This window comes from Benincasa hispida, chromosome 1 (genome assembly GCF_027475165.1).
Source record: "Benincasa hispida cultivar pf3 chromosome 1, pf3_genome.v1.1, whole genome shotgun sequence".
NCBI classification, from domain to species: Eukaryota; Viridiplantae; Streptophyta; class Magnoliopsida; order Cucurbitales; family Cucurbitaceae; genus Benincasa; species Benincasa hispida.
Window position 1 is genome coordinate 60,789,575 of NC_143478.1, and position 17,014 is coordinate 60,806,588.

General features: G+C 34.2%; 2 protein-coding genes across 3 annotated transcripts; one reads left to right on the top strand and one right to left on the bottom strand.

Moving 5' to 3' along the window:
• The first annotated feature begins 1,960 nt into the window (after nucleotides 1-1,960).
• Nucleotides 1,961-9,413, top strand: LOC120075022 (short-chain dehydrogenase TIC 32, chloroplastic-like). The gene is made up of 8 exons (XM_039028163.2): nucleotides 1,961-2,466; nucleotides 6,394-6,625; nucleotides 7,062-7,141; nucleotides 7,289-7,442; nucleotides 7,537-7,615; nucleotides 8,190-8,274; nucleotides 8,876-8,922; nucleotides 9,022-9,413. Exons 1-8 carry the CDS (start codon nucleotides 2,361-2,363, stop codon nucleotides 9,184-9,186), a joined length of 948 nt encoding a protein of 315 aa, XP_038884091.1. The 5' UTR covers nucleotides 1,961-2,360; the 3' UTR covers nucleotides 9,187-9,413.
• An 899-nt stretch (nucleotides 9,414-10,312) lies between these two features.
• On the bottom strand, nucleotides 10,313-12,988 carry LOC120075005 (uncharacterized). Of its 2 annotated transcripts, none has more exons than XM_039028151.2 (2): nucleotides 12,658-12,988; nucleotides 10,313-11,903 (listed from the first exon to the last, which is right to left on the bottom strand). In XM_039028151.2, the coding sequence occupies exons 1-2, from the start codon at nucleotides 12,778-12,780 to the stop codon at nucleotides 10,629-10,631; spliced, it is 1,398 nt and encodes a 465-aa protein (XP_038884079.1). In that variant the 5' UTR covers nucleotides 12,781-12,988; the 3' UTR covers nucleotides 10,313-10,628. The 2 variants fall into 2 exon arrangements, with proteins under 2 accessions (XP_038884079.1, XP_038884072.1); XM_039028144.2 differs by having other exon boundaries at nucleotides 10,313-11,937; nucleotides 12,658-12,954.
• Between the last annotated feature and the right edge of the window lie 4,026 nt (nucleotides 12,989-17,014).

Genomic DNA, 17,014 nt, shown 5'->3' on the forward strand with positions numbered 1-17,014 from the left:
TTCTATATCATCTCAATGTTTGGAGACTCATTATCCTATTTCATCGATTTTAATTGTTTGTGGACCTATTTTCGGAACGTGTTTCATATCTCACCTCACCGTTATTTTCCTTCCATGTAACATATATCATCTCAGTGCTTGAACATACTCGATCATACTCGATCAGAACTCTCCAAATATCAAAACTTCCCACATCCTCTAAAACTTATGTTTTGCATTTTAAAGCAACGATATAATTATTGTTCTCCTAATTATACGTATATGTTTCTTAGAAACAATAATTTAATACTAATACATGTCCCCATGAACATGATTTATGTTTTTTCTCCTAATTATACGTATATGTTTCTTAGAAACAATAATTTAATACTAATACATGTCCACATGAACATGATTTATGTTTTTTTTCTTTCATTTGTTTCGCGAGAGGTGTATTGTTCTTATTTTCAATAGATTCTTTTACGATCGAGGAAAATATTTTAGTATTATAGTATTATGGTAGTATCTACTATTAATAATTTGACACACTATTAAATGATATATTAATTTATTTTGTGGATCTTATATTATTTTTAAATGATGTTGTCATAGCAAATAATGAATAAAAGCAATATAAAGAATTCTCAATGCTATTATCATGGACACGTAGAGAGAGATCTCTTTTATGTATTTAACGAAATTGTCCAAAAACTCTATTTGCTTTTGTCATTCTAGGAGTCTTTCATTTAACATTTAAGCCATGTTTACAAAATCGTAATGAAAATTGGTGTATCAGAATGAGATTTCTTTAGATGGATGAATCATAATAGGACTTAATCGCAAACACAATTAGATTGCTTTTGATCGCATTTACCTTCAATTACGAATTTGTCACATTTTACTATTATCGTTACTGCTTGACTCTAACGGTAGTAGTAACGGTAATAGTGATAATAAATATAACGATAAATGTAACAATAAACGTGACGAATTCATAATTTTCATACTCGGCAATAATATTTGTAACGACAATGATGACAGTAATAGTAATAATAATGGTAACAATAAATGTAATGGACCCTACATAACTTTTAACCGTAATCAGATTGAACTAAAGATATCCACGGTGTAGGACGAGGCTGATGATGTCATTCTGCGTCTCCATCCCTATTCCCTATTTCATTCCTCCCATGAAATTCCCCACAGGATTGGGACGAGGATTCTCCGTTTAGTTTTTTTTAAAAAAAAATCAATTAATTTAAATCATTAATTTGGACAAATTTTAAATAAATAATTAACTCTATCACTAAGTTGTTTATTATGGTTAGTTTTACCTAACAATTTGAATTTAAACTCAAATTTTAGCCTAAAAAACTAATCAACTTTTTTAAGTAGAAGAAAATAAATATAAATCAAATTATTCACATATATAATCCAAATTTAAATATCTAATTTAAATATATTCATTATCTTGACCAATAAACTATCAAACTTGAAATTTAAATGTAATATTTATATAATAATAATAATAGCACAACATTAACTTATTATACTAAATAAATGAATAGAGGCTAACCGGGGAGTCGAAAATTGGCAGGACTGGGGGCGGGACGAGGAATGGTCCCCGTTTATCTCACGAATTTTTTTTTGCCCTACTCCTCTCTCTTTCCCTACTTTAATCAGAAAATTCTCGCTCCGATTGGGGCAGGACTCCGTGGGAAAATTGGACATCTCTAAATTGAATACTTTTTATTCTTCAATCAGATTATACGATTTGATTATAAATTTCAAAATAGACATGCATCTCATTACGAGGAAAGTAGGTAAATAATAATAAAATAATCAATTAGACCTACTTTTTACGCAATTACTTTTCAAATAATGTAAACGTGGCTTTGGTATCGCCACTCTATTAGGCCTAATTTCAAACTAAATTTGAAAGCTAGATTTCAATAGAGACAACTCTACTAGTTAATGCTTTGCTTTGAATAGACATGACTTGAACCGGATGAATTTGAAATCATGATAACAGGGACAGAAATAAACCTAGTGCTGGTCGCTTTCTTCTTTTTATTATTCTCAATTTCTCCACTCTCCCATGGACCTCCAGCAGTTGAATTCTATAAAGAAACTAGATGATCGAGGTCAATTGCATCATCTCTCCATATACAAAAAAGATGATGGAAGTCATTTCTTTCTAAAAGGAAGTATTTTCATTTTATATATGCATTTTCATTTATTGATGGAGTTCTTAAAATAATATTTTCCCTACACGTTCGTAAACATTCGTTTGAATCAAGCCAAAAAAAACCCCAAATGATCTGAAAGATCATCCCTAACCGACCCAATTCACATTACTGAAAGCCAAAGAAATCTCGAATATGTGGATTTTTGGATGGAAAGGACCATCTGGGTTCTCAGCCCGTTCTACAGCAGAAGAAGTCACTGAAGGAATTGATGGCAATGGGCTCACTGCTATTGTTACAGGTTTCATTTCATCTTTTTCCCTTTTTCTGTTCCTTCCCCTCTATTTTGATCCTTTTTTTATATGGGTTTTGTTATTTGTTACATTTTCTTGTCTCGTGACTCTCAATAGTCGATGGTGAAATAGTGAATATAGCAAACTTGATACCTTGTCGTTTGAATGGATTTTGGTTGTTTAGTTGTTGATTCACAACTCGGTTGCTATTTGTTCTTGATCTAATGCGAATTTCTATGCCATGTTTAGTTGTAACATTAGACATCTTCAGATTTTCTTGGCTATGATATTAATACTATGTTTATTGAGGCTGTTCTGTACCTGTTCTTTGATTGTTCAGTCTCAATCGGGTGTCGCGGTTTTTATCCTTTTTTATTTTTTTTTATAATCTAGTCTTCTTTTATATTTACTACGCAGAAATCTATGGAGTAATGGAAATTTCTTTGTGAAGATTTATATATATATTGAGCTTTAACTGTTAGGTTACTATACATAGCACAATAATAGTGAGTTTAGAAACTGAAGCCGAGGGAATTTGAATGATCATTTGCAAGAATGTTGGAAGGTTTGATGTTTTGTGCAAGTATCATTCAAAACATTGCCCAGTTTGGATGGATTTCTAAAATGACATGGAATTTGAAGCTTGTTTTCTTTTACATTTTGCTTCAAAAGAGACCACATGGATGATGTATTTGTTACCATTCATACTGAATTTCTGTACATCACAAAGAAATCTAACAAATGAGAGAGAGAATTAATGTTTTCAGGTAAAACTTCTAAACAAGCCAATGATAGTCAAGTTATTGTAGAATCCCTTCTGAAGTTAGTGCTTCCATTGAAAAAATGAGCTTCATTTGGGAATGGGCTAATAAGGAAGGAGCAGCCATTGACAATCGAGGCTTACTTCGATTTGGTTGGAAAAAAGTTATGCTGCCCAAACTTACGGAGGTTTTGGCATGGGAGATCTGAGAATAAGAAACTCAGATTTGCTTTCAAAATGGCTCTGGAGATTTTCTCAAAACGATTTGACCTTTTGGAAAAAGATTATAAAAAGAAAATTTGGGCAATCAGTAGCAGCTGGCATTCAAAATTTCATAAAGAAGAAATCTAATCTCAGTCCTTGGTATCACATCATTGAAGGAAACATCAATTTCAAATTAGTAAAAGCGGAAAAAAAATCAGATTTTGGGAATACAGTTGGGACACGGTGAGGCTTTCAATCTGTAATTGTGGCCTGTGGGTCTGCCTTAAGATGAGTTTTGAACTTAAATCTCAGAAGAGGTTCTTGACAGAGAAATGGATGAATGGGACAACCTCATCATAATTCTAGAAGGATAAGGCCAAATGGAGAGGAAGATCAAGTGTATTGGCTTCCAGAGACTTCACTTCAGGGGTATTTTCCAGCCAATCAGCCTCTAAATGAATTTGTGGAAATCAAACTCTTTCCAAGCTGATTTGAGAAGGAAACTGTCCAAAGAAAGTGAAATTCTTCATTGGGTCCCAAGCGCATGGCAGTCCAAACGTTATGGTCAAAATCCAAAGAAGACATCCAAATTTGGATCTCTCTCCCAACTATTGCTAACTTTGCAAAAGAAACTCAGAAAGTAGCTACCACCTTTTCCTTCACTGTCAATTTGCATATAAGGATTGGATGTTCCTTATTAACCTTTTTGATATGGCTTGGTACCTTCCTAAAAGAACTGAAGATGGCCTTTTCAAACTGCAGTCTGGCTGGTGGTTTAAAAAGAAAGAAAATATTTTCTGCAGCAACCCTGTAGAGCTTTCCTTTGGTTGATTTGCCCATTTGTCATTCCAGGGTTTCTCTGAATTTGAAAATTATCACTTAGTAAGCAGATTATTCTCAAATAATGATTTGGGTTAATGTATCGTTTACAGTTGACTTGGAGTGTAACGACCCAACTTTCAAATATGTTTCTAGGACGCTACTTTATGCATGCATAGGCTTGGCAATACATTTTTTTTGCAAAGAATAATAAAATAAAATAGATAAAATTTTTATTTAATTTAAATAATGCTCAAATAAGTAAAGGTGAGAAAACATAATAAAAAAAAAATACCGTTCGGGTACCCCTAACCCAACTTTAAAATGAATAACAATTAAATAATCAAATAATAAAATCAATGTATTTCATAAGAGTCTAAAATGCCTAACTCCTAAACCAGACTCCAATACATGATACCTAAGTGCGAAGTAGTAAATCGTCCAAATGGCCAGGTCACAGATCTCTTTTGTCATGCGCCGGTCTATCGTTACCCTTACCTGGAAAACATGAAATGAAAAGGGTGAGTATAAAGATATACTCAGTAAGTGGCCCACTACTAGGCCCACTCAGTGATCTGTTAGTCTTTCCATTGGACCAAAGTGTACAAGGGCATCATAGGCGTAGACGTAGGCATAGGCATAAGGGGCGAACCCGAAGGCACGCTTTCGTAAGTAGTGACCCTAAAAGTCACAAGCACAAACATAAGTGGTGGTCCCAAAAAGGACACCGTACATAAGCATAGGGTGTGGGCCCGAAGGCTCACAACATGCGATGTGCATAGCCCAATGGCAACACTAACAGTCGCTAAAATCTCAAACAGACATAAGCATGCAAACAAGGTCATAAATCACGTCAAGATCATCCAACAGTTCACAATTTATCCATCCATCAAACTTTGCAACGACATACAACATTGACATACGGTGACATAAGCGTAAGCTTTCAAAATTTTCATCTGACCAGCAGGCTTATCAAAATATTTTATTCCAACCTAGGAATCAATATGTAACACATGCTTGGGATTGAGGGCAAACCGGTAGTAAACCACTTTTAAGTCTTTCTTAACCGTACTTTCATGTCCTCAGGATTCTTCTCATTCGGATGTGATATCGGTTCATTCATGTACCCTTCCTAAACTCGGGTCGTTACATACCCACCAGCTTCGGCGTGGTTCGTCCCCGGACTACATCTTACTAGGAGAGGTTCCGCTCTGATACCATCTGCAATGCTCCAGGCCCAGGATTCAGAATCCGAATTTGGCCCTTGATGGCCTCGATGTTCCCCTGCGACCTAGCTACGTCATCCTCACTTGCCTTGAATGCTTCTAAAAGTGAAAGTTGTCCCTACAAACCAACATGGGTCCTTTCAACATGCTTTACCCTCACTCACATACATCCTAGGAAAATTTCCAGGAGTTCACCCAACATAGGATTGCTCCAAGCTAAGCACGCTTAACTTTGGAGTTTTTATGATTGAGCCACCAAAAAGGAAGGTGCACCTTGTTAGTATAGGTAGTAACTTTCACTTCTTTTAAGCCTTTCCTAACCATACTTTCATGTCCTCAGGATCCCTCTCATTCGATGTGATATCGGTTCATTCTTGTACCCCTCCTAAACTCGGGTTGTTACATGGAGTGCTTTACACAATTCCTTTTGCAATACGCAACGTCATTTAGATTGATGGTTTTTCTTGTCAACTCTCTGAATTAGGCTTAGGGACCCTTCAATCCTAAGTCCTATGGGCTGTGTTCTTTTCTTTCGACGAATATATTTTGTCATGTTTTCCATTGAAAAAAAAAAGAAAAAAAAGAAAAAAGAAAAAAGAAAAGAAGCGTCAAGCTATTGTGAAGCCTCTGGTTTATAATCAGGAAGCTTTCATTCACAATTGTAGTTGGTTAGCCAAAGTTCAACGTTGCCAGTGGAAATTTTAGATATATTGGTTCTTCTGATAGTCCTTTACCATGTTTTTTTACTTAAAAGAATGTTCACCTTTCCTGGTCTCATATTGAATTTCTAGATTTAGTTCTCATATGTTTGGGCATGAAGTTTCTGGTATCATTCTGATCTTTAGAAGATCTTGATCCAATGAATTGTTGAAGTTTTTCAATTTCAGGTTATGAGTTCATTTTCCTTTTCTTCCTCATGATTTCAGGAGCTTCAAGTGGTCTTGGCGAAGAGACTACACGTGTTCTTGCATTACGTGGAGTCTATGTCATTATGGCTGTAAGGAATGTTGAAGCAGGAAGAAAAGTAAAAGAAGCAGTACTGAAGGAATCCCCCTCTGCTAAAATTGATATCATGGAGTTAGATCTTTCTTCAATGGAATCTGTAAGGAAATTTGCTGCAGATTATATTGCATCAGGCCGTGCACTGAATATTCTCATGTAAGAACTGATTTGGAGCTGGTAGAGTAGAATTCTTTGTCTAGGATTCTCTCAGTTGAACCTGTCTGATGCTATGCACAAGTTTTATGACTTATTAGAATGAAAGTTCTTGTGCTTCTATTTCATTAGTCGTCTTGACAATGACACTTTATTGGATAACTGGCTGAAAAGTTAACAATTGCCCCAAAAAGAGGGAATTTAGATCCAACTCAGCTAAAATAGCCATTGATGAATTACATATCTGTTGGAGTATATTCAAACAGATTATTTTGTTATTATTTTATTATTTTCGGGGGGTAGGCTTTGTTAAGTTGCCCTTCAGTCTTATTGGACCTGGAACCTTGTTGTTAACCTGTTATGTGGGCTTATTTGAAGGGCTTGTTGTGTGTATATTTCATGACTTTGGATAATAATACTTCTCTTCTTTTGATTGAAGGAACAATGCTGGCGTTATGGCTACTCCTTTTATGCTTTCCCATGATGGCATAGAATTGCAGTTTGCAACAAATCATTTAGGTATGTTTCAATAAAAACTTTGTAACGAGAGTACAATTCTTTTTATTGAGCTTCGCTTGATGCTTAAATATATTCATTTAATGCTTTACAATTCTTATAATGCCTGCCCATGATCAAGTTGTAACACAAATTCATATTCTTTTGTAGGACATTTTCTTCTGACAAACCTTCTAATGGAAACCATGAAAAAAACTGTGCTTGAAAGCAAAAAGGAGGGAAGGATTGTCAACCTGTCATCAGAGGGTCACCGATTGACATACAGTGAAGGAATTCGTTTTGATAAAATCAACGATGAATCAGAGTAACAATCTAAGTTGCTTATTTGTTGATGATGACTTCTTCAAAAGTTTCCTTGAATGTGATTTAGTAATCCTCTGTATCATGTAAAATTTCAGGTACAGAACTATCTTAGCTTATGGACAATCAAAGCTGTCCAACATATTGCATGCAAAAGAGCTTGCCAGGCGGTTAAAGGTGCTTATTGGTTTATTTATGAAATTTACAACTGGAGCTTTAGAACTTGAATCTTAAAACGACGCATGGATTTTTTTTGTACAATAATTGGGCTAGGAGGAGGTTGAATAATCAAGTGAACCTAGAAACTTCCATCCTTTCATAGATTAGGCATTTCATTGCTTTCAGAATACTTAGTAGTGAACTAGGTGAAATTCCCACATCCCTTTACCCAAGACTTTTATCCAAATATGTGTTCAAAATCCATATTTTTTTAGCACAATAACGTTCCTTGTGCGCTTAACAGCCATTTTTGAATGATTCAGCATCTTCTTTTTTTATTTATTTATTTAATTTTTTTAATGAATTTATCAAATGACTTGGTCACGTGAGTAAATTTTTTACTAACAAATGGCATGTTAACTGATAAACTTTTTCCACAGTTTTATAGAAAGATATCATATATTTGGTAGTCTCTGATGGAGTTTCGCTAACTGGTTTTTGTGCAGTTTCTTTTGTTCGTTATTATTGTTCCAAGTTATCTTGTCAAGTCAAATTTGATGAACGATTATCGTTTCTCTACTTGTTTCAATAGGCAGAAGGGGTAGAAATAACAGCCAACGCCCTTCATCCGGGAGCAATTGCTACCAATCTACTACGCTTCCATGGTTTCATTAATGGTAACTTTCTTGCCTATTACATTTATAAGGCAAATGTGCTTTAGTAAATGAAAAATATAAGGCTTGCCTTTTAACTTCAACTGGGCATGAATCTGTCAATCAGATGTTCTTTTTACATCAATCAGATGCTTGTATAGATTGTAGTATGTAGGGCACTTTAATTTGCATTTGGACTGAAGGCGATGGTTTATGCTTGGTCTGAGTATGTTCCTTTCCAAAGAAGGGTGCTAGGCACTGGACCTAGATATCTTTTTCTCAACTCAAAATAGTAAAAGTTGCTGAAAACAATTCAAAAGGTTCCTGTATTTTATTCTGAACTATGGTGTAGGCCTATTTAGGGAGGACTGGAACCTCTGACCTCTTAGTCGAAGGCATATGTTTTGATTTTTTTTCTTTTGCCTTAACCAGTTGAGCTGTGTTTAGGTTGGCTTAGACATATTTAGTTTGACAAAATGCTTTCCGAACAAATATAAACATCTGCCATGTTACTAATTATGCTTTCACACGTTTGTTTACCTTTTTCTTATTTCCTGCTTATTTTTTGTCCTTGAGTTTCTGTCATGTGTTGGTGTCTGTTTATAACTTGTTTCTTTTGTTACAGCTGTTACTAATTCGGTTGCTAAGTTTGTGCTTAAAAATGTCCAGCAGGTATGTTAATGATTTGATTTCACCAGATTTTCTTGAACACTATTTATTTTGTTTCTCTTAGGTGGTGTTTTTATGTGATTAAGTTTTCATTTGATGTAGGGAGCGGCAACTCAGTGTTATGTAGCACTGAATCCCCAAGTTAAAGGGGTTAGTGGAGAGTATTTTGTTGATAGTAATATAGCCAACCCAACCAATCATGCTAAAGATATGGAATTGGCCAAGAAACTGTGGGATTTCAGTGTGGATCTAACCAGCCCAAAATAATTGAATCTTAAGAGAAACCTTTCTTACTCTTAACTTCTTATCTCAGGCTTCATGTAATACATGGACACTTTAAATGGTGAAGTTAGACAAATCAGTATTTGTAGTTTTTAATGCCCCTTTGCCTTGAAACATAAACAGAATGTGGCCTGTGGGAACAAATATGAGTGCACGATTGTAATACTTTTGTTTGAAAACGAGTACAATTGTGTTTCCTATTGATTTCATAATTCGATGTTTTAGGGTTTGTAGTGCTCAACATCGCCTTTTAAGCACTTACAATTAGAAAGGGAAATTTATTTGTTTTATAGACAAGTTTTGGTTACTGGATGCCTATTCTATTTCTTTCTCAGATAAGATATCCAAATGGACCATTTTCTTCTTTTTGGCTTTGAAATGAAAGAGAATGTTCAAATATTAAAAAAGTATAAACAACTATGGACATGAGCTTAGCTGAATTGATATCTGAATGTGGTAAAACTAAAAACATTGAATCTGGAGTGTATCTCTTACTACTAGGAAAAAGTAGTTTAAAATAGAAAAAGAAAGTGGTAAAATTAATAACAAAATTAAAAAAAAGGTAAAATCAAGAACAGAAATTTAAGGAAAAAAGAGAGGTAAAACTAAAAACAGAAATTTTAAAAAAAGGGTGACGAAAGCTAACAGGAAATATAATAATAATAAAAATTGGTGAGAGAAGCACTCTGTAAAGATGAAAAAATTAACATGCCTTTTCTAATTTTTCAAGGAACAACCAATATCTTCCGATTTATTTTTAGAAGTGCATTTTTTATCTCATTAATTCGAGAAACAAGTGACTCAAACCTCTCAAGGTAAGGAGAATAAGAGAAGAAGTTTGCTCTCCCAAACGTCTTAAATATCAAAGAATGAATAAAAAATTATTCAAATGTTAAAAGAAACATCATTCAACTCATGCTTATGAGAGACTTGAATGAAAAAAGACTTCAGAACCATTGCAAATCGTATCTCTTGTTCTATTTGCAACTCATTCATTTCATAGAATGAAACATTTCTAATTACAAAAAGATTCTGCAATTTTTGGGTATACCAAATCAATATGTTCTCAACTTTTTATGTTTTCTACTAATTCAAATCAATAAACGAAATATTATGAAGATAAAAAAAAAACACTTTTTTATTACCATATTTATACACTTCCAATTTCTATCAGACCACTAATATCTATTACAATTCAAGTGACGAGCCACAATCGTTTGTCAATAAGGCCCTATCGAATCTACAAATTTCTCTATCATTCTAATAATATCTGGCTTTGTTTGTCTTAGGTCATATTGTTGAAAAAAACAGGCTTCCAGTTTGGCTCTTTCAAGATTTGACGTCTTGTATTTGTCTTGCCTATCAATTTGCAACTGCAAAAGATGATGGCATGAGGAGATTCTAGAAGATAAGTAAGCACCAGTCAGTTATCTTTGCTGCGTCATTGGAAAGAATGACCAGGCCCCGTTGGTCGTGCCTTCTGTGTCAACATCCTTTGCATTAGTCCACCATTCTGAATTTAGATTTGCCTTATGTGTATCACTTCCATTGCCATTATCAAAATTGAATTCCTTCACAGACCCAAGAGTAATGGAATGATGTTCTTGATGCTGATGTGCTTCTTCAACCTCTGCTTTTGTCTTTCCTTCTGTAACATTTGAAGTATGGTCATCATCAACAGGAGAATTTTCTTTAGCCGTTTCAAATGGTTCATGTATTGGAGACGATGCAACTGCAACTTCATTTGAATCCAGTGGCTTACTTCCTACGCTTTGTAATAAAGCATCTCCATCAGATAACTCGAATGAGAATCTATGGTTAGTAGCACCTGGCACCTCCTCCTCCTTTTGGTTTCCATCAATGAGAATTTGGATATTTTGAGATTCATTCGTTGCGTGGTGATCCGACATAGATTCTGAAGTTTGGGGATTCAAAACAAAGTCATTACTCGATTTTAATTCTATAGAATCTTGAGTGCAAGAATCGGTACTTTGTCGTTGTCGCCAGTTATGAATGGACTGTTTGTCAAGGTTCAACAAGGTAGGTGGAACTTCTAATGGGAAATTCAAAAATTGAGAACCAAAGGAGGCAAAATCATAGTCAGGCAAAGGCGACGAAGCCCCAGAACGAGAAATAACTGATCGTGGTGATATGAGATGACTGACCGGACTACCTGGATAGAATTGGTAAGATTGGAAGTCATCATTAGGAAATGGATATTGATGATCAGATTCAGATTTCTGGAGTGTAGGTTGAAGAAACTGAGCAAAAGGAACTTCAGGGGAAGAAGGTGTAGTCAAGTGGATAGACTCGGGAGGAGTGAAGGGAGCAGTTGATGGTTCAGTAGTGAGAGTAGAGAAATTCAGAGGTGGAGACACTAGTTGGGTTTCATGAGCAAATGGGCCAATGGCAAAAATGGAGGAAGGCCCATCAGGAGAATACATGTTAGCAGTAAGAGAGGTGAAAGAGATTAAAGCAGTAGGTGATTGTGTAGCAGAAGGTGGCTCAGATTGAAGGAAGGACACAGGGGAAGAGGGAGGTGCAGCAAAAGGAAGCACAATATCTGGTGATTGCAATGAATTTTCATGAGACTCGGAAGAAGGACTTGATTCCGGTACCAAAACAGCATGCCCAATTCTTTTCCTCTGTTTGAGAGATCCAAAGCACCAATAAATACTCCAACAACTACCCCATCTTCTTTTCTGTGAGTAACCAAACAAAGAGAAAAAGAGGAAACTGATAATGACATCAGTACAAAACAGTGGGAAGAGTTTGGACAAATGAGAGCCCTATTTGTTGGAATCTTTATATAAAAAGCAATACTTTTCTATATAGAATGCATTTTAAAAGCTAACCTCTCTCTCTCTCTCTCTCTCTCTCTCTCTCTCTTGAAAAAGATAAAGAATGGAGAGATGCCTTTCTGGTTATAAAGGACAGTGTTATTACATAAAGACAAATAACATTGGGCTCAGAACAACAGCACATTGCTTCCTGACACAGTCATCCAACCCAATAAACACCAATCTTGGTACTTTCTAATCCTTAAAAATCTAATAATCATGCGAGAAGAAAAGCCAAAAGCAGAAAAAGCAGAAAAAGCAGAAACGAAGCTCAGCTCGTGATTCCCTTTTTTTCATGTTTCCATGTGACGATTCACAGTTTCTAAGCAAACAAACAGAAGGAGCGAGCAGGAAAAAGAAAAGGGGAAATTAAAAGCCTTATATAGAATTCGACAATCGACAATCCACAATCCAACAACACAGATTCCATTCCGGTATAATATAATCCCATCCTTCGAAAAAAAACTACATCTTAATACCTAACGGAATTAAGAATGAACACAGTAATTTCCATATAAACAAGGTCAGTATTCACGATCCATAAGTAACCAACACTAAAATCTAAAAATTCCAAATGATTGAATTAGAAGGTGAACTGATGTGAAGAATACAATACCTGGACGGCAGTAGCCCGAGGAAAACGATGATCGACGGTGGCGATCGCATCAGCGGCGGCAGTAATGGTTTGGAAAGTATTGTTAACAGGCCTCGAATCATCAGTATCCGTACGTCGTCTCATCGCTATCGCTGTTCGTAATCAGAGAATCGCCGATCAGTTTCATAGAAAGAATCGTAGTTGCTCATACACAAGAAAGGGATCTTGAAATTCTTAGGCAAAATCAAAATAGGAGATTTTGCAGTAAGAAAGTAAAGAGAAGGTTCGTTAGCGAGAGAGAAGGAAGAAGACGGAAATGAAATTAAATAATAATAATACTAATAATACTAATAATACTAACATAATAAATAAAATTATTTAAAATGACAAATCTATTTAAAATATGTATGAATAATAACTTCAATAATCTGTGATAGACTACGATAGATTATTATTTGTGCCTGTTATGATATATATTGATATAGATACTATAATAGACACTAAAATTTTATTATATTTATAAATATTTTGGTTAATCTTTTTTTATTAAAAAATAATCCTAATAAAAAGATTATTATGTAAGTATAAATAAATAAACGGAATTAATAACTAATAAGTGAAAGTGAAAGTAGTTACTACATTTTTTTTTTGAATTATTATAATAATAATTATTATAATTATTGGCTTTTACTTTTTGGTTAAGGTTTATTTTTCAAGTCAAACACGACAATGGATTTGCCATTTTTCTCTTTTAGTTTGTCCACCAACCCAAATATTAGGTCAAGTTTTCCTAACAATGCCTATCTTTAAAATCTCTATTTTCATTTATAGATTTATCAATTTTGCCCTTAGTTCACACTTACTTTACCAAGTTTTGTATTAGATCGAATATAGTTCAACTGACATACAAATGTGTTAGTAATCACGAGATTTGTGGTTTCAATATCCCATCCTTAATTGTACTTAGAAAAATAAAAATAAGAAGAAAAAAAAAACTTACCAAATTCTGTGTGACTATTTAGTCTATTTGAAGAAGTCTATACACGTTTAAAAATTAATGCATGAATGATTTTCAAAAGTAATCATAATGAAAGATCTAAATTGATTGACTTATGAAAATTTAGGAGTCTAATGTCAATTATAAGTTTCACACAATATTAGTCAAATGACATATAGAGGATGTTGTAAATAAGGTTTAAACTGATATAAATTCCAAAATTTAGGGTATAAATTGACATTTGCCCAAAATTTTAAGGCTTGATTGATCTAATTGATAAAAAAAATTTAAATTTTAGGTATAAATACACCTTAAACTTTTAATTTTGTGACTAATATGTCCGTGAATTTAAAAAAACAAATGTTGAATATATTTGTCTTATTTATTACAAAATTAAAAATTAAGGGCATATTTAAAAGTTTAAGGACCCATAAAATAAAAATAAAAAATTAGGAACTTATTAAATACTTGTTAAAATTTGATGATAAAATATAAACAAAGTTAGAAAGTTTAGGGATAAAAATGGTAAGTTAGGTAGTTATGAATTGCAATTATATGTTATTTAATGCATAAAATCAAAGATATAAATAGAAAAGGAAATGGAATAGAAGATTATTGGCGCACGTGTGCACAATTAGTAGTGTGATTGGTATGAGTGGGGTTTCGTAAGAAACAGCAACACTTGCTAAAACGTGTACAAGTTTGTCTGATATTTAAATTTAATAGACTCCTGTGTTGTTGGAATTTTTCAAATTTTTCTTCTCTAATATTCAATAATGTAATCCCCACTTTCAAATCAACGACTTATTCCTTTGATTATTTCTCTCTCTTTCCCACGTGTGACTAATGAAGGAGAGAATAATCTCTCATGTAAATAACGTTTTTTTTTTTGAAAAAAACCTATGACGTAAATTATGGTTTATGTTTATGAATTGTAATTTACCTAATTAATATATTTCTTTTTTTAAATTTTCTTTTGTTGGTTTCTTGGTGTAAGTTTATTCCCCTTTGTGAAAATATACTGAATTATCCTGATTATTCAATAAAATATACGAAATTAACATGATATCAAAGCCATGTTAGGATTTTTAGTGTAGTTATATCCCAGCCGCTGCCTACCATTGTAGATCTTTTGATCTACCAATGCACTTTCCCATCATCGTCACTGTTGTCGTCGCGCACTACGAATGTTGGTGTCGTGCATACTCCTTCTAAAAAATCGTCTACTCTGCCTCAAATCTGCTCACTGTCGATCGACGAACTCCCACATATCAGTGTTTTTTAGATTCGCTACACTTACTCCTGGATTCGGTAATCCATGCCACCGTAGGTATCTCTGTCACTCGTGAACTCAGATCCACCGCAACCATGGACCACCTATAATGCTTCTTTTGCGTCATCCTCCTTGCCTAGATCCTTTCGTGCACCTACTCCCAGATTTGTCCAATTCATGTCGTTCACAATCTGTCTAGTTTCTTTCTGTTCAAATTTCGTCAGTGCCATTTAAATAAGCTAAAGTTCACGCCTTTGCTGAAATCTCACGTCATGGGTTCGTCTCCGCCTAGATCTGTCTCTGTTTCGCCACGCGCTACACCTTTGAGTTTGTCCAGATCAGACCAACCCGTTTGTGCTTCCACATCTGATCTGTTTGTCTTAGATCCGTTCGTGCATCTGGATCTCTATCATGCACCTCCCAGATCCGTGCCGTTTGACAACATCATAAAAGTGCTATTTTACCTAGCTTAATTCAGGATCGTTCATGGATTTTTCATGTTTATTATGATATTTTGTAGATATTGAGCAACTGAGAGGAAAAATGGACCTCTATAGTCGAAATAGCATGAAAACGAACCAAAACAGAGCTCCCTAGCATCACCCGTGAAGAAAGGATGAAAAATGACCAAAATGCCCTTGGGAGCGTCGCAACCTTGCATCTTCCATTTTGCGTTACGCCTGAAGTTTGATGGACACGGGAAAGGCGCATGCCAAGGAGCATAGTGAAGGAAATTTTCAGAAAAAATCTTTTAAGCGGAAGCAAAGATTGTTCCAAATTCTATTTTTATTGAACATAAAGTTTTACAATAAAACAACAAATATATATGCATTCAAAATTAAATTACAGCATGCTTTAAAAACAAATATAAAGGGTTTCAGAAACTCTTATCTTTAAAGAACTCTTTCTTCAAGAAATCCCTTGTACAAGCCAGGAATGGAACTCCTTCCTCGCAGATCTCCTTCTTCATGCACGAACACCACCACTCGAGAACCCTATGTATTCTCCTTAGGATTAAAGGATTCAAGCAGGAGTTGTGGGCTTTACTTGAATCCTTGTAAAAGGGAAGGAGATGGAGAGGATGAAAAGGATGTTTCTACAGAGAACTTTTCTTTTGGAGAGAACACTTATTCTCTGTGTGAGAATTGAGAAAGAAGATCATCTTCCACAACTAATTTGAATCTCACGTAAGTATCATTGAGAGAATAGAGGGAGGGAGTTATAACTCATTTCCTATTATTAATTTCAATTAAATTAATAAAATAGAATATATATAATAACTACTTTATCATATATATACATTATATGTTATATCAAATATAACATATAGCCTATAGTTTTATATTGCATCAAATACAACATAAACTATAGATTTTATTCTCTCTTAACTATACATGGCATTTAATATAAATCACATTTATATTAAATCTATTTATATGAATTTCATCCATATAAATGATATTTGGATCATATCCAAATATTTTATTCCTCTCAATATAAATCATATTTATATTTAATTGCATGAATCTCATTCATATAATTGGCATTTGAATCATATTCAAATTCCTCTCATATATAATGTATCAAATACATTATAATTAATTATACCATATATAATTAATTCCCTCAATTAATTTGAACACTTCAAATTAATCTAAAGATTAAATCTCTGTTGAGCTATAGTGGGGACCTTATGAACCTATAGATTGAAGTTCCAATGGTATTCAGATAATTAATTGAACTCTTTAATTAAATTACCCAACATCCGTTAACTCTCGGTCACTCCACTAAAGAACGACAATTGCACTATTCGCACTACAAATAAATTTTTGTGTCCATTGGATATAACCAATCAACAGCGCGATGATCCTTCACAAATTGCTCGTAAGTACAACTGGGCCAAAATACCGTTTTGCCCCTGTAGTTACATCTAACTCCTTAAGTACCACTGATTCTTCTAATGAACAATAAGTCATAGTCCCACTATGACCAAGTCCCTCTCGGGTCAGGAGAGGGTGTGACCACTATGTTCAAGACTCGAAATCAGCCCTTAAAGGAGCAATTTATCTACTTGCCCCTACATGGAGGAAACAGTGAATTTCGTCTTG